Raw genomic sequence first — 21,199 nt, 5'->3', positions numbered from 1 at the left:
TTTTTTTATAATTGTAATAACGTTTTGTTGCGTCATTTAAAAAAAAATGCATTGACGAGCTATCTATCAACTCAAGGATAACGATTGTAATCAGCATAATATATGTACAATTTAATCACTATCAGTAAAAATAATTTTGAACCGGTCGCAGTAATTTTACCCTCCCCCTCAATCATTAATTTATTCTTTTAGTCTTTTTTGGACAATTAAATTTAATTGACAGGTCAGAGTTATTCAGGTTGACTTTTTAAATGAAAGTTTTAAACAATTTTTCAATCAGTTTATAATTTATCGATTATCGTTTTACATAAACGTAAATGAATTATATCATTACATCAAAATTAAAAGTAAAATAAAATGAAATTTTAATTCTTTAAGACAAATGTTCTATCAAAGTTTCAATAGAATCTTCTAATGTTTGCGTATCTGCAAACATAAGTTGACAATTATTTCGCATAATTTCAATTCCTGCCAAGTAGTAGTATCCTATTTGTTCATGAGACTCGCAAACTAAAGCTGCTCCTGGATACGGCTGTAATAAAATAAATAAATTTATTTATTTATTCAAAAATTTTATTTTCTCGAGCGCCAGGCTCGAGAGAGTCTTCAAGTCCATGGGTTCGAGCCTCGACGAGAAAAGGATTTTTTCCATCATGTCCCAGGTCGCTGCTTCGGAAAATCGCCACGGGGTTGGAAAAGGAAGGGGGGCTTGCCATAGATTTGAACACGTTCAAATCTAAGCCAAACATTCACTCGACCATCATCCCAAGAAAAGACCAAGCTGACTTCCAGAGGCTGGATGCAGAAAAATATTGGTAGACCGATAAAAACTCAACAGAATACAGAGAACTGATTCAAAAGAAAGCCATCTTACATAACCTTAGACGAGTTAATAACTAAAATACACACTTTATTTAAAATAAACTAAACCAAATGAGATAAAATATTATAATTATTATTATAATAAGTGCCTTCCCGGGTCAAAAATAAAACTTGATTTAGATTTGGTTTACTAAGTCGAAATTTGGAGCCGTTTTTCACAAGACAAACTCGACTTTTTTTACGGAGGTATGAAATATATTAAGTTTTCGTCTTGGTTTAGACTTAACTGGCTTACTTAGTCACGATTTAAGACGAAAAAGTTGAAATCAAGTCGAAATTTACTTGGTTTAGACTTATTCGACTTAAAATGTAAGGCGAAAAAGTCTAAATCAAGTCGAAACTGACTTGATGTACTTATTCGACTTAAATTATAAGTCGAAAAGGTCAGAACTAAGGTGAAATAATTTTTATATATTAAGGCGAAAGTAAGGCGAATAAATGACTTTTTTTCGACTTGGTTTAGCAAGTCAAAAGTAATGTGAATGACTATCGTGCTCAAAGTAAAGACGAATAAGTTTAAACTAAGATGAAAAAAGTTCAAAAAGTTTAAAAAAATTAAATTTAAGTCGAAAAAGTCGAGATCTTATCGAGAAATCGTCGGCAAATCGATAACTCCAAAAGAAAGTAAGGCGAAGCGAGCCTGAATCAAGTTTTATTTTTGACCCGGGTTCTCATGTAAATATGTAAATATGTACAAAATTAGTATTAAGTTAGTAATAAGTCAAAATTATGTGATTTAAGCTAGGGTTTTTTTAATTAATGCTCTTTTTTCCCATACAGCTTATCAAAAAGTGATTTAAAGATAAATAAACCTTATTATCTTCAATTTAATTGAGTATTTAAATATTTTATAAAAAGATTGTTAGAAACCGAGCGCTGCTGACACCAGCCAGAGTTATCTCTAATTTATAATAGATTTAAGAAGATTTTTATTTAGTTTATTTACTTCATAATTTTGTAAGACTATTTATTTTTGGCAATAATAAATAAACTTCTAACAAAAAAATCTGGGCGTCGGTTGACCCTGCGGGCCAGCCCCAAAACTTCCCGCTGTTTTCGAGCTCAAGGAGCTTGAAAATATCACAGTGAATATATTTTCGAGCTCTTCGAGCTCGAAAATGCTATTACATGGAATCATTTTTTTATGAGCTTTTCAAGCTCTAACAAGTTACGTTTTATGCTAGAATTTGAAAATTAATGAATCGAGAATCATTAATGAAGAAGCGGCTTTCAAATTTTTATTATCGATTATGTTCTCACAAATAAATGTGTTCAGGCAGAAATCAATTTCAGTCATCAAAATCAAGATTTGAATGAGTTTTGACTTACGTCAGAGCAATAATATATGGAATATCCGAGAAAAACATTAAAAACTGTGTTTTTCTATTTTTTGCTGACAATATGTTTAAAACTAAGGAACAAGTTATATATGACATTATCTGATGATCGGAAGAGACTATAAAGAGAAAGAGTTGGTATGATTTCAGACACATTTTAGCACATTGTATTTTGATTTATCTGGAAAAAATAACATAAAATGTTATTTTTTTAACTTTTCAGCGCCGATATCTTTTGAACTAATCGACCGATTTTGACGTTTGAGGTGGCAATCGGCGCGTTTTTTTGAATTCTAGAGCTGATTAAATTTTAATATTGATCGGATGAGTCACTTCAAAGATAATCGAAAAAAAACGTTTTCTATCATTTCTTTCGCCATCGATATCTCTCGAACAAATTAACCGATTGAGATGGTTGAGGTGGCATTCGACGCGGCTTATAAAGTTCTAGAGCTGATTAGATTTTGAAATTGATCGTTTGAGTCGTTTCTGAGAAATCACTGAAAAACTAAAAAAAAAATTTTTTTTTTTTTCGTAATTCGCCAATATTTTCGAGTCTGCTCGATCAAATGATCTGGAATTTTCAGGAAAGTTGAGGGCCAACAAGCTCCTTCGATTGCCACCTCAACCATCCAAATCGATTCATTAGTTAAAAAGTTACAAAGAGTTTACACACACACACACACACACACACACACACACACACACACACACACACACACACACACACACACACACACACACACACACACACACACACACACACACACACACACACACACATACATACATACACTCGGACATCATTCTGAAAATAGTCAGAATAGCTTCCTAGGACCTCAAAACGTCGACATCTGATGAAAACTCGACTTTCGAAAATCGGGGTGAAAACAATAACTTCCCAATTTTTCGAAAATCGTCGATTTTCTTAGCGGGAAGTTAAAAAAAGGAAGGGGGGCTTGTAGACCAGGTTTTCTAGGATTTTCTTGATAGTTATGGTGGGCTTTGAATGCTCACAAGCATATGCAGTACAGTGTAAAAAGACGGCCCTAGTCGCAAAAGTCGGTAGGAAAAGGAGGAAATAGAATTGAAAATTTGAATGGAAAAGCAACAAAACGAGCTTCCTCACTTTCCGTAAAATGCAGATAATAAAAAAAAGGCAGTTGAAAATAAAAGTGTAAAAAAGTCATAATTATAGAGGCCGTACACTACAACTCGCTAATAAATAATTAAACTTACATTACAATTTTTTTTTCCGGTTTCTTCAATACAAAAATAATATTCTGAGCCAGGTGAATAATTTGTCTTAAGTTCAGAAAAAGTATTAGGGCATCCTTTTTCTAGATAATAAAAAGGTGACTGTATATGTCGCTGCTTGACTTTTATCTGACGATTCGGTGATTCTAAACAATAAATACCATTAATTATCGTTGAATTAAAAAATTGAATTTATTTTTACCTCTTATTCCATTATTCCATTTTAATTTCACTAAAGCGCATCTATCTCCCGGACTGAGCAATTCACCGCCATTGTAGTTTACGTAGTTAATATATTGTGCATCATCGTTATGACTTTTTTCCAAAATTAAAAAAGAAATTTTAGTCATTTCGGGAAAGACCTCATTTTCCTCAACATTGTGTTGTATGTAAAAAGATTCATCAGCTTTGTGGTCGTTTCGGGTTCCAGCTTTTTTTCGCCAAGCATAAGTACGGACTTTTAAATTGCGTTTCCTTCAATAATATTTTAAAGAAACGAATTAATTTTCCTGTTAGTGAGTAAATACAATTTCGATAGTAAATAAAATTTAAATTTAATGCGACATAAATAAATAAAAATCTGTTGCTAAAAGAATAACATAAAAATATTCAAATAAATGATAAGTTAAAATGAAAAAAATGTTTATAAATAGTTTATATATAAAATAAAAATTTGTAAACGGTACCAAAGCACATAAACTGATGTTGTGAGTACAAGTCGTCTTCTAATTAAAACGCCTTGATTCAAATACTTCAATCGACCAGGATTACCAGGACTGTCTTCGAAAATTCCCACTACGAAGTCTACATCATTTATATATATATCTGGTGATTCTGCCAGACATATATTTATTGACTTATGCATAAGCATAACGACTACAAAAAATTTAAACAACCGCAACATTTTTTTTAAACGTCTAGATTAAAAACGAAAAAAATTTTAGATATATTTTATTTTTAATTAAATAATAAAGTAAAATTTTTTCAAAAATTATGATTCTTTATATTCGAACTTTCCTTGAATCGTCAAAAATATCTACTGCGGTCTCAAAAAATATTCTAACTTTTATACGGAACCGAACTACGTGTTGAGGAATTAATTTTTTGAATTATTCCTTTTCGAGTTCCGCATTTTTTCTTTATCAAATGCATAGTTAAGCGAATTCATTATCTTTTCAAAATTATTATCACTATTTTAATTATCTAAACAAACATTTTTGTTTGCTGAGTGCACACAGTCTTCTAAAAATAGAATTTTAAATATTTCGCGCAATAAAAATTCATAGAAAAAAATCAGCCGACGTATATTTTAAGAAATCCATTGTATATTTTGCATAAAATACATAATAATAATATTTGAATCTTTATAAACAGATACATATTTGTAGCTGCAATAATAATTATATACACATGTCTCTTTACTATTTACATAAACGTATATACAGCAAGAGATAAGACGAATAAATTATAATTATTTAATAATATAAAAAGTATTTACAAAAGTAAACCGTCAAAAAACGGTCATGTCAATAGTAATATTGATAATCAATAAAGCTTTGAGTTTATATCTCTTTCTTAATTTTTTTTACATAGTGCAACTTTCATTGCTGGGCTTTATACATTTTACAGTTTAAATTTTTACCGCTGACTAAAAAAGGTGAAATATCCATGAGTTTGTAATTCAAATTTTTTTTTTTAAACTTTGTTACCAATCTCACAGGATTTGTGTATGCATGAGGTGGTGGATTAGTTAATAATCTATGACTTTGATCTCGCAAGCTGTGTCAAATGCTTTAGAAGAAATAAACAAATACAGAAACTTAATCAAATGTTTAACAATTCATTTATATTATTAACTCTATAGTATTTATAGTAACAATTCAAACATAAAGATTCTTACGTTATAATAATCATAATAATTAATATTTTTTTAATCTTCAATGGCATACCAATCCTATTTATTGTAATATTTGGCCAGCCTCTCTGTGCTAGCATCAAAAATTACTTTTTATTTCAAAAACGGTTTCGCCCTGAATATACTTGCTGGGCTCATCAGTAAAGTTGATGCAAGTATATTCTACTTTAGACCGTTTAATTGATGTTAAATTTTATACCCAATTCCATTTTTTTCCAAATTTGGAAAAAAATGGAATTTTTTCTCCATTCAATGTTTAATGCCTCTTATATTTATTTGCTGTTAGTTATTTAATATATATGAATGCTAATGCATTCATATATTCTTTGATTGGTGTTTTAATATTTTTTTAATCTTCAATGGCATACCAATCCTATTTATTGTAATATTTGGCTAGCCTCTCTGTCGAATATTCGGGGCGAAACCGTTTTTGAAATAAAAAGTAATTGTCGTGCTAGCACAGAGAGGCTAGCCAAATATTACAATAAATAGGATTGGTATGCCATTGAAGATTAAAAAAATATTAAAACACCAATCAAAGAATATATGAATGCATTAGCATTCATATATATTAAATAACTAACAGCAAACATAATAATTAATAATAATATATGTGCAATTTTAATCACTATCAGTAGAAATAATTTTGATCCGGTCACAGTCATTTTGCCCCCCCCCCCCCCCCTCCCTCATGTTCCATATATATTTTTAATTTGTTTTTGGATGATTAAATTTAATTGACAGGTTACAATTAGTCAGGTTGATTATTCAAATAAAAATTTCAAAAGATTTTTAAATCAATATCTCTAATTTATTAATTATCTTTTACAGAAACCCTATCAAATATAAAATTAATTATATCATTACATCAAAATTTAAAATAAAATTCGTATTCTACATTTTTCACTTAAACAAAAGTATTTAAAAATAAGGAAAGTTTATTTTTTATCAAACAAAATTATGTTTTCAATGAAGAAATTGAAAAAACGGTGAATTAGGCAGCTTAGCCTCGACGTTTCCGACCTCCTCCGGGCTTGAAGACTGTCCTCGCCCTTTTTTTTTCCTGTAGATTGAATTGATTAAAATTTGCGTATTAGCAAACATCAGTTCACAATTGTCCTTCAAAATATTAATCCCTGCCAAATAATATTGTCCTGGATTCTGACGTGACTCACAGACCAGAGCTGCTCCTGCTTGTGTCTAAAAAATAATTTTTCATATTTGAAAATTAAATATATACTTAAAAAAATATTAATTTTAATTGTAACACTCACATGGCAATTTTTCTTTCCAGTTTCTAAAGCACAGAAGTAATTTTTTACGTCGGATGAATAAAAATCACTAATTTTAGAAACAGTATTTTCACTACATCCTCTCTCTTTAAAATTACCCAGTGGCTTTACACGCCGCTGCTTAACTTGAACTGTAAAATTATTTATTAGACCAATCAATTAGCACTTCTTAAAAAAAATCTTAAGGGTAATTATTAATAACTTACTTTTGGTAAATGCTTTGTTCAATTTAAATTTAACTAAAGCACATTCATTATTCGTATTGTGGGTGTCGAAGGTATCATAATTTCGTTCCCAAATAAATATGATACCATTGACAGGTTTTTCCAAATATAGTGCAGCGATTTCCGGCGCCTCGTCAAAAATCATAATATTTTGCACAGTACGTTCATAAAATTTAAGATTTGATGATTGAAAATCGTTGTTTGATGTTTTTGACCAAACGTATATACGAATACGTAGTTCCATATCTCTAAATTTAAATTTAATGATTAAGTGATTCGATAAATGACTTGATTAATTTTGGCATAAAATGAAAAAAAAAGACAGTAAATATTAAAATTAAAATTCTGCGTTCGCTATATGAGAGTTAGATTTCCCTTCAAAGTACAGTATAATATTATACTACATTTTATACGGTAATTAGATTAATAATTATCAAAATTCCTGGCGACATAAACCCATAATTTTTCAAAAATATTTTTATTCTTTACGGAAACTGTCTTGAGATGTGAAATTTTTCGAGTTTTCTAGAAAAATTGTAAATATCCTAAAATTTTTTTCAAAGTTATTCTGAAAAATCAACTAAAGTTAAGAATTTTCCGGTCAAAATTTTAACAAGTCCTAAAAATTCTTCCAGAAAATTTTCAAAATTTTACTAAATATTGGAATTCTCAGGACTTGATCAGACTTTCTCAGAGTTTTAGAAAGAAAGTGAAATCTTCAGAGCTCATGTTTTGAGTCTGCAAAAATTATTTCAACTTTTCGCAGAAAAAAATTTCTACAAGGATGAAGGTGTTAAAATTTTGAAACATAATTTAATATATGAACTAACGATTACAATAAAAAATAACAACTTATTAGTCATACTCAAACAAATTAATCGATGCTGTAAGAACAGTTTTGTGATTAACTAAAACGCCCTGACCCAAGTACTTCAATCGACCAGGATCGACAGGATTGTCTTCGAAAATTCCCACTACGAAGTTTACATTATCGAGATGTATATCTGGTGGCTCTGCCAGACATATATTTATTAATTTATTTATAAATACAACGGCTATGGAAATTTTTAACAACCGCAACATTTTTTATTTTTTTAAAACTCTGTAGATAAAAAAAACAAAGCAAAATTTTTTAATTAATTAATAAAGTAAAAATTAAAAAAAAATTATGATTCTTTATATTCGAACTTGCATGGAATCGTCAAAAATATCTACTGCAGTCTCTAAAAATATTCAAACTTTTATAAGAAACTCAACTACGTGTTGAGGAATTAATTTTTTGAATTATTCCTCTTCAAGTTCCGCATTTTTTTTTTATCAAATGCATAGTTAAGCGAATTCATTATCTTTTCAAAATTATTATCACTATTTTAATTATCTAAACGAATATTTCTGTTTGTTGAGTGCTCACAGTCTTCTAAAAATAGAATTTTAAATATTTCGCGCAATAAAAATTTATAGAAAAAAAAAATAGCAAAAAATCAGCCGACGTATATTTTAAGAAATCCATTATTTATTTTGCATAAAATATATAATAATAATATTTGAATCTTTGTAAACAGATACATATTTGTAGCTGAAATAATAATTATATACATTAGGGTGATCCAAAAAATAACAAACTTTTTTTTTTTCTTCCAAACAGGTTGAAAAGTTTCATTTAGATAAAAAAAGACGCCTGTGAAAATTAGAGCTCTTAATATTAACATTAAGAGGTTCCTCATCGCACTTTTCTATTTTCCATAAGAATAACATGGGAAAAATTTTTTTTGCGTCTTCTGATTTTTATAAGTAGCTAACGATGCGTCATAGGAATAATTGGCAGGCATATTTTTGTAGGGAATTGAATGCTCTTCAAAAAAAGATTCTTATCATTTTTTGAGGAATCTATTTGTTCAAAAGTTATTTGAGGTTGAAGTCAAATTCATATTAAATTTTGAGATTTTCTTACTTTTCCGGCGAAACTATCAGACTTATTACAAAATATCATTAGACCTTTTTTGTAGACAATTTTATTCCCTAAAAGTTATTTCTAATAAAGTTTTTTCATATTCCGCATTATTTTCTAGTTATTTTTATTTTAATGTCATGCTCATAAAAAAATAGTCTTCTGATCGATTTCACGAGCTTGACATTAGAATAAACATCACTATAAAACAATGCGGAATATGAAAAAACTTTATTAGAAATAACTTTTAGGGAATAAAATTGTCTACAAAAAAGGTCTAATGATATTTTGTAATAAGTCTGATAGTTTCGCCGGAAAAGTAAGAAAATCTCAAAATTTAATATGAATTTGACTTCAACCTCAAATAACTTTTGAACAAATAGATTCCTCAAAAAATGATAAGAATCTTTTTTTGAAGAGCATTCAATTCCCTACAAAAATATGCCTGCCAATTATTCCTATGACGCATCGTTAGCTACTTATAAAAATCAGAAGACGCAAAAAAAATTTTTCCCATGTTATTCTTATGGAAAATAGAAAAGTGCGATGAGGAACCTCTTAATGTTAATATTAAGAGCTCTAATTTTCACAGGCGTCTTTTTTTATCTAAATGAAACTTTTCAACCTGTTTGGAAGAAAAAAAAAAAGTTTGTTATTTTTTGGATCACCCTAATATACATGTCTCTTTACTATTTACATAAACGTATATACAGCAAGAGATAAGACGAATAAATTATAATTATTTAATAATATAAAAAGTATTCACAAAAGTAAACCGTAAAAAAAACGGTCATGTCAATAGTAATATTGATAATCAATAAAGCTTTGAGTTTATGTCTCTTTCTTAATTTTTTTTTTATATAATGCAACTTTCATTGCTGAACTTTATACATTTTACAGTTTGAATTTTTACCGCTGACTAAAAAAGGTGAAATATCCATGAGTTTGTAATTCAAATTTTTTTTTTTTTAACCATTGTTACTAATCCTACAGGATTTGTGAATGCATGAGGTGGTGGATTAGTTAATAATCTATGACTTTAATCTCGCTGTGTCAAATACTTTAGAAGTAATAAACGAATACAGAAATATGGGTGCAATTTAATCACTATCAGTAAAAATAATTTTTATCCGGTCACAGTAATTACCCCCCCCCCCCTCCCCAATGTTCAGAATATATTTTTAATCGGTTTTTGGCTAATTAAATTTAATTGACAAATTACATTTTATCAGGTCGACTATTTAAATAAAAATTTCAAAAAATTTTTTAATCAATATCTCTAATTTATTAATTATTGTTTTACAGAAACCTTATTAGATATAAAATTAATTATATCATTACATCAAAATTTAAAATAAAATTCGTCTTCTTCAACATAATTTTTTTTTTTTAATTTCGCTGACCAATCGTGTTGCCAAAAATATTTTTCACTTGAACCAAAATTGTTAAAAATAAGGAAGGTATATTTTTTATTAAACCAAATTATGTTTTCAATGAAGAAATTCAAAAAACGGTGAATTAGGCAGCTTAGCCTCGACGTTTCCTTCCTCCGGGCTTGAAGACTGTCCTCGCCCTTTTTTCTTTCTATAGATTGAGTTAATTAAAATTTGCGTATTAGCAAACATCAGTTCGCAATTGTCCTTCAAAATATTAATCCCTGCCAAATATTTATCTCCTGGATTCAGATGTGACTCACAGATCAGTGCTGCTCCTGCTTGTGTCTAAAAAATAATTTTTCATATTTGAAAATTAAATATATACTTAAAAAAATATTAATTTTAATTATAATACTCACATGGCAATTTTTCTTTCCAGTTTCTAAAACACAGAAGTAATTTTTTACGTCAGATGAATACAAATCATCAATTTTAGAAACAGTATTTTCACTACATCCTCTCTCTTTAAAACTACCCAGTGGCTTTACACGCCGCTGCTTAACTTGAACTGTAAAGTTATTTATTAGACCAATCAATTGACACCATTATTAAAAAATTTTAAGGGTAATTATTAATAATAATGACTTACTTTTGGTAAATGCTTTGTTCAATTTAAATTTAACTAAAGCACATTCATTATTCGTATTGTGGGTGTCGAAGGTATCATAATTTAGTTCCTTAATAAATGGGATACCATTGACAGGTTTTTCCAAATATAGTGCAGCGATTTCCGGCGCCTCTTCAAATCTTATAATATTCTGCACTGCACGTTCAAGAAAAGTACGTTTTGATGCTTGAAAATCGTTATTTGATGTTTTTGACCAAGAGTATACTCGAATAAGTAGTTCCATATCTCTAAATTTAAATTTAACGATTAAGTGATTCGATAATTGACTGAATAATTTTGGTATGAAATGAAAAAAATAAGACAGTAAATTTGAAAATTTAAATTCTGCGTTCATTATATGAAAGACAGATTCTCCTTCAAAGTTCAGTATAATATTATAATATTTTTTACGGTAATTAGATTAATAATTATCAAAATTCCTGACGACATAAACCCATAATTTTTCAAAAATATTTTTATTCCCGATGGAAACTGTCTTGAGATGTCAAATTTTGTGAGTTTTTCAAAAAAATTATTAAGATTCAATTGAAATTTCGGGCAGAAAATTTTCATGTCAATAAAAAATTTTTTTCAAAGTTATTCTGAAAAATCTACTAAAGTTAAGAATTTTCCGGTCAAAATTTTAACAAGTCCTAAAAATTCTTCCAGAATATTTTCAAAATTTGACTAAATATTAGAATTCTCAAGACTTGATCAAATTTTTTCAGAGTTTTGGAAAGAATGTAAAATTTTCAGAGCTCCTGTTTTGAATCTGTAAAAATTTTAAACAACTTCTAACTTTAGCGGGATTTGGCGAGCCTAAGATATCTACCTAAAACTTTTTTTTTGTACAAAAAAAAATATTTTTGGTATTAATAATGAAAATTCAAAAAAAGCGAATTTTCGGCCCACCCTAATGAGGGTATTAAAATTTTGAAAAATAATTTAATATATGAACTAACGATTACAATAAAAAATAATAATTCATTATTCATACTCAAACAAATTAATCGATGCTGTAAGAACAGATCTGTGATGAACCATAACGCCCTGACCCACATAGTTCAATCGACCAGGATCAACAGGATTGTCTTCGAAAATTCCAACTACGAAGTTTACATTATCGAGATGTATATCTGGTGGCTCTGCCAGACACATATTTATCGATTTATTTATAAATACAACGGCTATGAAAATGTTTAACAACCGCAACATTTTTTATTTTTTTTTAAATCTAGATAAAAAAAACAAACCAAAATTTTTTAGTTAATTAATAAAGTAAAAAATTTTTTAAAATATTCGAACTTGCCTTGAATCGTCAAAAATATCTACTGCGGTCTCAAAAAATATTCAAACTTTTATACGAAACTCAACTACGTGCTGAGGAATTAATTTTTTGAATTATTCTTTTTCGAGTTCCGCATTTTTTCTTTATCAAATGCATAGTTAAGCGAATTCATTATCTTTTCAAAATTATTATCACTATTTTAATTATCTAAACAAACATTTTTGTTTGCTGAGTGCACACAGTCTTCTAAAAATAGAATTTTAAATATTTCGCGCAATAAAAATTCATAGAAAAAAATCAGCCGACGTATATTTTAAGAAATCCATTGTATATTTTGCATAAAATACATAATAATAATATTTGAATCTTTATAAACAGATACATATTTGTAGCTGCAATAATAATTATATACACATGTCTCTTTACTATTTACATTAACGTATATACAGCAAGAGATAAGACGAATAAATTATAATTATTTAATAATATAAAAAGTATTTACAAAAGTAAACCGTCAAAAAAACGGTCATGTCAATAGTAATATTGATAATCAATAAAGCTTTGAGTTTATATCTCTTTCTTAATTTTTTTTACATAATGCAACTTTCATTGCTGGGCTTTATACATTTTACTGTATAAACTTTTACCGCTGATAAAATATCACGAGTGTGAACGTAGCAGACACGAGATAAATTTTAAATTACAAATAAACGACCTAGACAATTTAAAAAATTTAAAAATGCGCACACAGATTTTGAAATTCCGTCAATGCGCATTTTTTTATTTTTATTTAATTTATTTCAAAATTTAAAAAATTGCCAAATGTCTGTTACTTTCTCACTCATAAAATTTTGATGAGTTTGTAATTCAAATTTTTTTTTTTTTCAAAACTTAGTTACTAATCTCACAGGATTTGTGTATGCATGAGGTGGTGGATTAGTTAGTAATCTATCACGTTGGCCTTGCAAGCTGTATCGAATTCCATAGAAGAAGTAGATACAAAAACCTAAAAAAATATTTAAAAATTAATTTTCTCTTTTCCGGAGTAGATAAAAATATCTCCGTAGACATTTAAAAAATTGATTGCGTCATTGCTTATTCTACAAATTATTTTTATGATCCTGAAGTTAGCAGATAATTAAAAATTTTCGGATTTTTTTTTCACCAAATCAATTACAAAAAAATTAAAACTAAAAATATGCCTGCAGAAAATTAAAAAAACCACAGGTGCAATTTTATCATTTTTTTTTTTTTATAATTTAACGTCTAAAAAAAATCAAAAAATTGTTAGACGTCGGCTAACTTTAGTGTCATATTATTTTTTTCAAATTTTTCAAGTGTCCAAAACGGCACCTCTATTACTACTCCGTAGTAATTAATATATAAATTATATAAATAATAATTACCTATAATCATCCACACGACAAATCGTATCCATGTAAAAACGTCGAGTTGCAGCATGAGAAATAAATTTATAAATATACTGCAGCAAGGAACGATCGGCACAAATGGAACCTATTTAAATAAATAAATCAAATATAATATTCAAATAAATCCCGCGAAAAAAAATATTTTTTGAATTACTTTAAAGTCGAGGGATATTGGATCGACCGGTTGTCTGCTGATGGCAATGACAGTAAAAATGATAATCAAAACAATCAATGTTAAAATTATATATGTAAATATATTCAATGGATTATTTTCAAAGCTTGTGTGGGTGATAATCACACCCAGGATAAATACTGAAATTGCTGTGGACAAAAAGTATATTCGTTAGTTAGTAGAAATAAGCCAGAGAAGAAATATGACTTACAGAAGACGAAGACACCCCAGCTGGCGACTCTGCTGGATAACTTGGTGGCGACTTTCTGGTTGTAGATATTGAAGATCCGTTTAAAATAATCTAATGGGGACAGATCATCTTCCAACATCGTACTGGCGGGAAGTTTTACAGTTTGATTTGTCTTCTGGTACCTGAGGAGAAGGACGCAAATGGCGACTATGGTGTACGCCAGCAGGGTTCCAATGGACATCATGTCGATCAGTTGCTCGAGATTGAACATGAGAGTCATTAAACCTGGAATAGAATATAAATATTTTTTTTTTATATCTTCGGACATTAAATTGGGGGTAAATTAGATTTTATTGGTACCTATTAGTAGACCGGAAACGATTGTTCCTAGTATTGGTGTCTGAGTTCTTCTGTCAACTTTGGCAAGAAATTTAAAAATCACCCCGTCACTTCCCATGGCATAGAGAATTCGAGGAAGTGGGAACATTGCGCCGAGAAGACTAGTGCAGAGAGCAAAGACAGCGCCGACATTAACGATCCACATAATTGCCGGCCAGCCAATTTGCTGGAAGGCATAAGGAAATGGCGCTTCTGAATCCTGTTGCCAAAAAAAATAATTTATTTATTTAAATTAAATCCTTAAGTGATGACTGCACGGAAAGAAAATTATGGGAAGTTTTGCTATGCATTATGGGGATGGTTCCCATATTGGTATAGGAACTATTCCTATAATATTATGGGAACTATTCCCATAATGTTATGGGAACAATCCCTATAATATCATAAAATTTTTTTTTTGCACTATAGTGTAGAAATTTCCCAAAATTTGAATTTTCTTGAATGTTTTGTGCTGACAAAAAATTCCTGTTAAAAATTTTAATGTTTTTTTGCCAAATACGATTTTTTTTTTTCAATGTTTGAATTTTTGTTTTTATGTTTAATAATATTTCTGTGTATTGTAGAAGTGATTACCACACTTCTTTAAATTAATTTTTTCATGATAATATGGGAACCATTCCCATAATATTATAGAAAGTATTCCTATAAATTATAGGAACTATTCCTATAATTATAGGAACCATTCCTATAGTGTTATGCGTATCATTCCCATAATTATAGGAACTATTCCTATAATTATGGGAAACATTCCTATAATTATAGGACCGCTCCCATAATTTATGGTCGTAATTCCTATGATGGTATAGGAAAAAATTTCACAAAATTATGGGAACCGCTGCCATAATTTTCTTTCCGTGTACAGGATTTTATTTTTATTTTATTGACTGACTTGGTCATAGTAAGGCCACATCATCGTAAGAACTGTAGAGATAGAGAAGTAGGCCGCGAAGATGACAGCAAGAGAAATTATTATTGCAAGCGGAATTGTTTTTTGTGGATTTTTCGCTTCTTCTCCCGTGGCGGCGACCGCGTCGAACCCGACGAATCCATAGAAACATTTCGCCGCTCCGATCATAACTCCGCTTATTCCAAAGGGCATAAATCCACCGGTCCCAGCATTTTTGAACTCTGGAGGAATTTTCGCCGGGTCGATGTTCCAATTTGCCGGATCAGCTGCAAAGTTTACATGAAAACCATTTTATTATTTTAAATTCCGTCGTTTTATTGGTTCGCTGACTGCTGCTTACCTTTGATAGATCCCGCGACAATGACAATTAAAATCGTCACCAAATTAATTGCCGTAAATCCCATATTGAGGTACGACGACTCTTGTACTCCGACACAAAGAAGAATAATGAGTAGCATGACTACACCGAAAGCAAAAAAATCCGGGTAGTCTGAGAGAAATGACACCTCTATTGGCATAATCGAAAAAAAATAATTTCTCATCTTATTGTCAATCAAGGAGTCGACGTAATTACTGAGACCTCGAGCAACACTCGCAGTACCTGAAGAATTAATTTTACAAATTGAAATTAAATACAGAGAACTTCTTCGTTACAAAACTCACCAATTACATACTCGAGGATGAGATTCCAGCCAATGACGAAAGCGATAAATTCTCCAACGGTAACGTAACTATAGACATATGCGGATCCTGCTTTGGGTACTCGCGAAGCGAACTCGGCGTAACATAAACCTGTGGTAAAAATAAATTATCAATAAAAAAATTTATAAAAATTTTGAAATAATTTTCGCTTACCCGCGAGAGCTGACGCAAATGCAGCGATGAGAAATGAAATGCAAACAGCAGGACCGGCAGTTTCTTTTGCTACACTTCCTGCGAGAACGTAAACCCCCAACCCCAAAGTCGCGCCAACTCCCAGTGCTGTCAAGTCAAATAATCCCAGCACTCGCGCCAGTTCACCTTTTCCTTCCAGGTCATCGTCAACTCTTCTTCTCGAAAACGCTTTCCATAATTTTGTTGTCATCGTACGTTAATTTTGATCCCTAATTAAATGAAAAAATTCGAAATTATCACTCATGTCAAATTTTAAAAATTTAAAAAGCCCGCGCTTTTTAAATTTCATTTTTACAGACCAATTAATTATTATATCGAAAAAATTCATTGGTCAGCAACAAACTAGCATACAAATTACTGATAAATTATCAATATTTAAATTATGAACTTTAAAATTATTATTTTATCAGCTCAAGTATTAAAAAATATTTGAAATGTCAATGAACGCGGCCTATAAATTTTCGATTTTGCCGCCATATTTTTTTAAATTTCTTCTTTACATTCCGTTTTATTATTTATCTTCTATTTCTCGACAAATACATATATATATGTATATATTTACTGATATTATTTATTCTAGAATAGACAGACAATAATAATAATCATGAAATTACTGATAATCTATTTTATTTAAATAACAAAAGTAAAGTTTTTTAAAAATATTACGCGTAAAATGATAACAATTATTTATTGTATCCCAATATATATTATGTTGTACTCGATGTAATTAGAATTCCATACACTATTTATACAATTACGTCTTCCTGCATATAAAAGTAAATTGGAAAGCTTCTTGTCCTTGTCGGTTTTATCATTAAAACCATGAGTCGATTACAAAATTTCTAAGGACGAAATGAAATCGACACCGAGATTTTAAAAATAAAATATTTGAAATTAATGAAAGTCAATTTGCTAATTAATAGATAAATATTACGAATTGTCCTTGAGTGATTGTTATAAATATAAAACATTCTAATTTGAAAGTAATAAAGTTATAAGTTAATGACTTATCATTAGCAGTAAAGATTTGAATTTTTTTAAATTTTAATTACAATCATTTATTATTTTTAAATTATCAGCGGCAGCAAAAATGACAGAGTCCTAGTCCATCAGAAAAAATATTAAAATGTAAATAATTTTTTTAAATAACTGACGTCTGCGCAATAAAATTTTATTTATTGCCTTTCCTTGTAATAAAAATAAAAAAAATAATTAAAAATATCCTTGAACACTTAATTTAAAATAATTATTGTATTATTTATTTATGAATGCATGTTACTTTTGTTATTCAAAACTTCTTAGATAATTAAAAAATTAACATAAATTATGCATAAGAAAAAAAATTTTATTTTTCTCATTAAATTTTTAAATTTAACAGAAAATATTTATAAATATGTCTAAAAAAAATATATAGATAATTTATAATTTTTATTGTTGAATTGCAAATTTATTTATTTATTTTGAATTGAATCATAATTTTGACTGATTAAGAAAAATTTATAAAAAAAATATTCATAGAAAAAATTGTTGATAAAAGTAACAATTGTACTTTGTACTTTTTTGAACCGTAGTTACATACAAGGAAATATATATATATATATATATATATATATATATATATATATATATATATATATCAATGTATACACAAGTAATCATATTCTATTTTTAAACATAAATAATTAATTTTATTTTCCCGCCAATTATTTTTCTTATAAATATTTAATCTGTCAGTTGTAATTAATTACTCATTTTGATTAATCAATTAATTAGAAAAAAATAAACATTTACTTACTATTAAAAAAAAAAAATTAGAATTGATAAATAAAATATCCAGATTTGATACCAAATATTTGGAGTTTTTCTTCGCGAGTTAAACTTGCGCTTGTACACAATTAGCATTTAATATTTATCGCGTTCATATCGATAATAATAAAAATCACTGTCAGAAGATATTTTTTTTTATACATGACGTTATCACACTTGCAAGTAATCAAGGAAAAAATTATGAAAGAAAATATTTCTTTCATTATTTAATAATAATAAGAAAAATTTCATATTTTGAAATTTTAAAAAAACTTTTTTTTGCAGCAAAATAAAAATTTGAATGAACAAATATTTGCAATATCTCTTATCGTTATATTTATGTATACAAGATCATTACACTAGACTTAATTAACTAAATAAATAAATAAAAGATAAATCTTACTAATTATTAAAAATAGTTTTTTTTTTTTTTATAAATATGAGAATGAAAATTTTTTACAAGTAATTGATTTCTATTAAAAAATTAATTATTAAAAAAAAAGACTTTTTAAGTCAAAAAAATTTTCAAAATAATTTTTATAAAAATTTAAATTTTTTAAATTTTTAAAAAATTAATTACCGCGAAAATTTAAAAAATTAATAAATTTATCTGTGTATTGTCATTACATAAAAGTAAATAAATATATAAATCCTTGGATATAAACTATAAATATATAATTATATAAATATTTATAGCGTCGCGCTATAAATCTCAGGTCAATTAACTTCACTTTTTATTTGCGTCTGTCGTAATAATTATTACTCAAGGGCTTTTTCAATTGACAAAAAAAAACTCCGCACTAAAAATCTGGATAAAAAAAAAAAACATAAAATTTGAATATTGGTCGAGGACCCGAAATTCGACCGCCAAAACCGTTTGGCGCGAACGCGCCTATTTAAATTGAACGGGGTCAAGATTAAATACCGCGGTGTTGTAAAAAAAATATTTCTCAAATAAATAACGTAAAGTTCATGAACGATAATTTGTCTCGGTTTTAAATTTAATACACAATACTTTTAAATGTTTAATTTTATTGCTATCTTTGAAGTTTGATAAGCGGATAATGGGAAGATGATAAAAGTCTGCGAAACTCTTGAATACTTTCACGATACTAATCTCTAAATGATTAATAATTTAAAAATCTTTAATCTAATGTATGTTCTCTCAAAGACAAAAGATACTACACGAGATAAATTTTTAAAAATATATAATATATAATTTCATCTCAAATAAAACAATAAAACCTTACGTACTTTTTTTTTTAATCTTCAAGACGAGACAATTTTATTATTCATGCAGCTGCATTGTATTGATAAAAAAATATATGTCTTGTTTATAAACTTCATCACGATACATTTATTAATCACTAGTTAATATATATATATATATATATATTATATATATGGAGTTAAAACATTCACTGCAGTCTAGTCATTAGGATATCGGTCAGTAGACTGGAACCGATACACTGGAAAACTCATGAGATTGCGCATTATCTCATATATTTATATATATTTTAAATAAATAAATAATAATTATTGCATTTATTCAAATGTAGTCTAGTCAATTTATGTCATAGGAAAATTTACCGGCAAATATTAAGGGAATGATATAAATTTATCAATATTTTTTATTTTTTTTCAACGGATTGTCGCACATTTATGACCTTCGCTACGTCTCTTTTTTTCATGACTCAGAAATCACTCGTGCAATCCGCACTTTTATGGTATAATTGCTCTTTATATAATAATAATACCACAATATTTTATCCTTATATTTATATTTGTTTTTTTTATCTTCAGTTTCAAAGTAAAAGAAATACATAAATTATTAAGTTCATATAAATCAACTTTGTTTGTTATTGTTGAGGAAGGTCCGATAAATTTTATTTATTATAAGAAAATATATATACATTTTTATGTATGCATTTATATATATTTTTTTTTAGTGATAACAGAATATAAATTTACTTGCCACCACATCCTGAGGATAATTAATAATAAAAAGTTTTTTTTATTTAAATTTCCGTAAAAAACAATTTATTTAAATAAAATTGAATTACAAAAAAATTTTTGTTTAAATGAATTTTACTTAAAAAAAAATTTTTGAAAATAAATGATAATTACTCTGATTAATTAGATTATAATTATTATTTAATTAGATTGTAAAAAATATTTATCCAGTACTTGAAATTTAAAAAAAAAATTCTAAATGATAAAATATCAAATGATAAAATAAAAAAAAAATTTATTAGTTTACTTAGAAATTAGAAATAAAATTAATGAACTTTTTTTTCATAAAAAAAATTTTTATTTAAATGAATTTTACTTACAAAAAGAAATTTTTGAAAATAAATGATAATTAATCTGATTAATTAAATTATAATTATTAATTATTTAATTAGATTGAAAAAAATATTTATCCAGTACTTAAAATTTTTAAATAAAATTCTAAATGATAAAAAATCAAATGATAAAATAAAAAAAAAATTTATCAATTTACTTAGAAATTATAAATAAAATTAATGAACTTTTTTTTCATAAAAAAAATTTTTATTTAAATGAATTTTACTTACAAAAAGAAATTTTTGAAAATAAATCATAATTAATCTGATTAATTAGATTATAATTATTAATTATTTAATTAGATTGTAAAAAATATTTATCCCATATTTAAAATTTTTAAATAAAATTCAAATGATAAAATATCAAATGATAAAATATCAAATGATAAAATAAAAAAAAAATTTATTAGTTTACTTAGAAATTATAAATAAAATTAATGAACTTTTTTTTAAAAAAATATTTTTGAATTAATAAACTTACCGATTATAATTTACAGGCAAAATAAATCCATAAAAAATATTTAGTTTCAATTGAAGATAACGAGCGTTTAATAAATAAATTTAAAAGCAATCAGACTGATAGCTTGGCGCGAACTAAACAGTAAAACTCATGAGTAACTCGGGATCGTACACCTGTTCACCCCAACAAATCTGATTATCTCCCTCCATGACAGATCACCTCTCACTCTCTCACTGACTTCCTCAATGTTCTGCCTTCCTCTACTCTGCTACTCAATTAACTTTTATGACACAATTAATAATAATTTACGAGCTACCTAAATTAATTTTTAAATGTCTTTTGTATACAACTTTAATTTACATCCGCAAATTACTGTTGATAGGTCAGTTTATATTTAACTATATACTGTT

General features: G+C 27.6%; 5 protein-coding genes across 7 annotated transcripts in view; 1 reads left to right on the top strand and 4 right to left on the bottom strand.

Moving 5' to 3' along the window:
- Positions 1 to 21,199, top strand: part of LOC130664478 (COP9 signalosome complex subunit 5) — a 42,753-nt gene that overhangs the window by 6,781 nt on the left and 14,773 nt on the right. The gene's annotated exons all lie outside the window — the stretch shown is intronic.
- LOC130664484 (uncharacterized) lies at positions 273 to 4,519 on the bottom strand. The gene is made up of 4 exons (XM_057464423.1): positions 4,163 to 4,519; positions 3,679 to 3,950; positions 3,459 to 3,622; positions 273 to 532 (listed from the first exon to the last, which is right to left on the bottom strand). The coding sequence occupies exons 1-4, from the start codon at positions 4,378 to 4,380 to the stop codon at positions 374 to 376; spliced, it is 813 nt and encodes a 270-aa protein (XP_057320406.1). The 5' UTR covers positions 4,381 to 4,519; the 3' UTR covers positions 273 to 373.
- LOC130664482 (uncharacterized) lies at positions 6,197 to 8,121 on the bottom strand. Its single transcript, XM_057464421.1, has 4 exons — positions 7,773 to 8,121; positions 6,890 to 7,155; positions 6,666 to 6,814; positions 6,197 to 6,591 (listed from the first exon to the last, which is right to left on the bottom strand). Exons 1-4 carry the CDS (start codon positions 7,988 to 7,990, stop codon positions 6,358 to 6,360), a joined length of 867 nt encoding a protein of 288 aa, XP_057320404.1. The 5' UTR covers positions 7,991 to 8,121; the 3' UTR covers positions 6,197 to 6,357.
- On the bottom strand, positions 10,127 to 12,230 carry LOC130664483 (uncharacterized). Its single transcript, XM_057464422.1, has 5 exons — positions 12,208 to 12,230; positions 11,896 to 12,132; positions 10,881 to 11,146; positions 10,651 to 10,799; positions 10,127 to 10,576 (listed from the first exon to the last, which is right to left on the bottom strand). The coding sequence occupies exons 2-5, from the start codon at positions 12,111 to 12,113 to the stop codon at positions 10,346 to 10,348; spliced, it is 864 nt and encodes a 287-aa protein (XP_057320405.1). The 5' UTR covers positions 12,114 to 12,132; positions 12,208 to 12,230; the 3' UTR covers positions 10,127 to 10,345.
- Positions 12,490 to 21,110, bottom strand: LOC130664471 (cationic amino acid transporter 3-like). 3 transcript variants are annotated; one of them, XM_057464402.1, is made up of 10 exons: positions 20,811 to 21,110; positions 16,140 to 16,387; positions 15,948 to 16,076; positions 15,625 to 15,885; positions 15,267 to 15,550; positions 14,339 to 14,576; positions 14,000 to 14,263; positions 13,771 to 13,937; positions 13,593 to 13,701; positions 12,490 to 13,192 (listed from the first exon to the last, which is right to left on the bottom strand). In XM_057464402.1, the coding sequence occupies exons 2-10, from the start codon at positions 16,366 to 16,368 to the stop codon at positions 13,071 to 13,073; spliced, it is 1,803 nt and encodes a 600-aa protein (XP_057320385.1). In that variant the 5' UTR covers positions 16,369 to 16,387; positions 20,811 to 21,110; the 3' UTR covers positions 12,490 to 13,070. The 3 variants fall into 3 exon arrangements, with proteins under 3 accessions (XP_057320385.1, XP_057320386.1, XP_057320387.1); XM_057464403.1 differs by lacking the exon at positions 20,811 to 21,110 and adding an exon at positions 19,239 to 19,730; XM_057464404.1 differs by lacking the exon at positions 20,811 to 21,110 and adding an exon at positions 17,974 to 18,119.

Source organism: Microplitis mediator, chromosome 3 (genome assembly GCF_029852145.1).
Source record: "Microplitis mediator isolate UGA2020A chromosome 3, iyMicMedi2.1, whole genome shotgun sequence".
Taxonomy (NCBI): Eukaryota; Metazoa; Arthropoda; class Insecta; order Hymenoptera; family Braconidae; genus Microplitis; species Microplitis mediator.
Note: the sequence above shows the minus strand (reverse complement) of the source record. Positions and strands in the feature narration are given on the sequence as shown.

What these genes read in the sequence shown, in the direction of transcription:
- LOC130664482 (XM_057464421.1), bottom strand. Translation starts at nt 7,990, where the DNA reads ATGTTGCGGTTGTTAAAAATTTCCATAGCCGTTGTATTTATAAATAAA. An exon ending in GAACAAAGCATTTACCAAAA is followed by an intron (nt 6,815 to 6,889) that starts GTAAGTTATTAA and finishes ATAATTTTACAG; the next exon opens with TTCAAGTTAAGCAGCGGCGT. An exon ending in CTGGAAAGAAAAATTGCCAT is followed by an intron (nt 6,592 to 6,665) that starts GTGAGTGTTACA and finishes ATTATTTTTTAG; the next exon opens with ACACAAGCAGGAGCAGCTCT.
- LOC130664471 (XM_057464402.1), bottom strand. Translation starts at nt 16,368, where the DNA reads ATGACAACAAAATTATGGAAAGCGTTTTCGAGAAGAAGAGTTGACGAT. An exon ending in ATTTGCGTCAGCTCTCGCGG is followed by an intron (nt 16,077 to 16,139) that starts GTAAGCGAAAAT and finishes TTTTTACCACAG; the next exon opens with GTTTATGTTACGCCGAGTTC. An exon ending in CAATATCCCTCGACTTTAAA is followed by an intron (nt 13,702 to 13,770) that starts GTAATTCAAAAA and finishes TTATTTAAATAG; the next exon opens with GTTCCATTTGTGCCGATCGT.
- LOC130664483 (XM_057464422.1), bottom strand. Translation starts at nt 12,113, where the DNA reads ATGTTGCGGTTGTTAAACATTTTCATAGCCGTTGTATTTATAAATAAA. An exon ending in GCATCGATTAATTTGTTTGA is followed by an intron (nt 11,147 to 11,895) that starts GTATGAATAATG and finishes ATTTAAATTTAG; the next exon opens with AGATATGGAACTACTTATTC. An exon ending in GAACAAAGCATTTACCAAAA is followed by an intron (nt 10,800 to 10,880) that starts GTAAGTCATTAT and finishes ATAACTTTACAG; the next exon opens with TTCAAGTTAAGCAGCGGCGT.
- LOC130664484 (XM_057464423.1), bottom strand. Translation starts at nt 4,380, where the DNA reads ATGTTGCGGTTGTTTAAATTTTTTGTAGTCGTTATGCTTATGCATAAG. An exon ending in ACATCAGTTTATGTGCTTTG is followed by an intron (nt 3,951 to 4,162) that starts GTACCGTTTACA and finishes ATATTATTGAAG; the next exon opens with GAAACGCAATTTAAAAGTCC. An exon ending in ATGGAATAATGGAATAAGAG is followed by an intron (nt 3,623 to 3,678) that starts GTAAAAATAAAT and finishes TTTATTGTTTAG; the next exon opens with AATCACCGAATCGTCAGATA.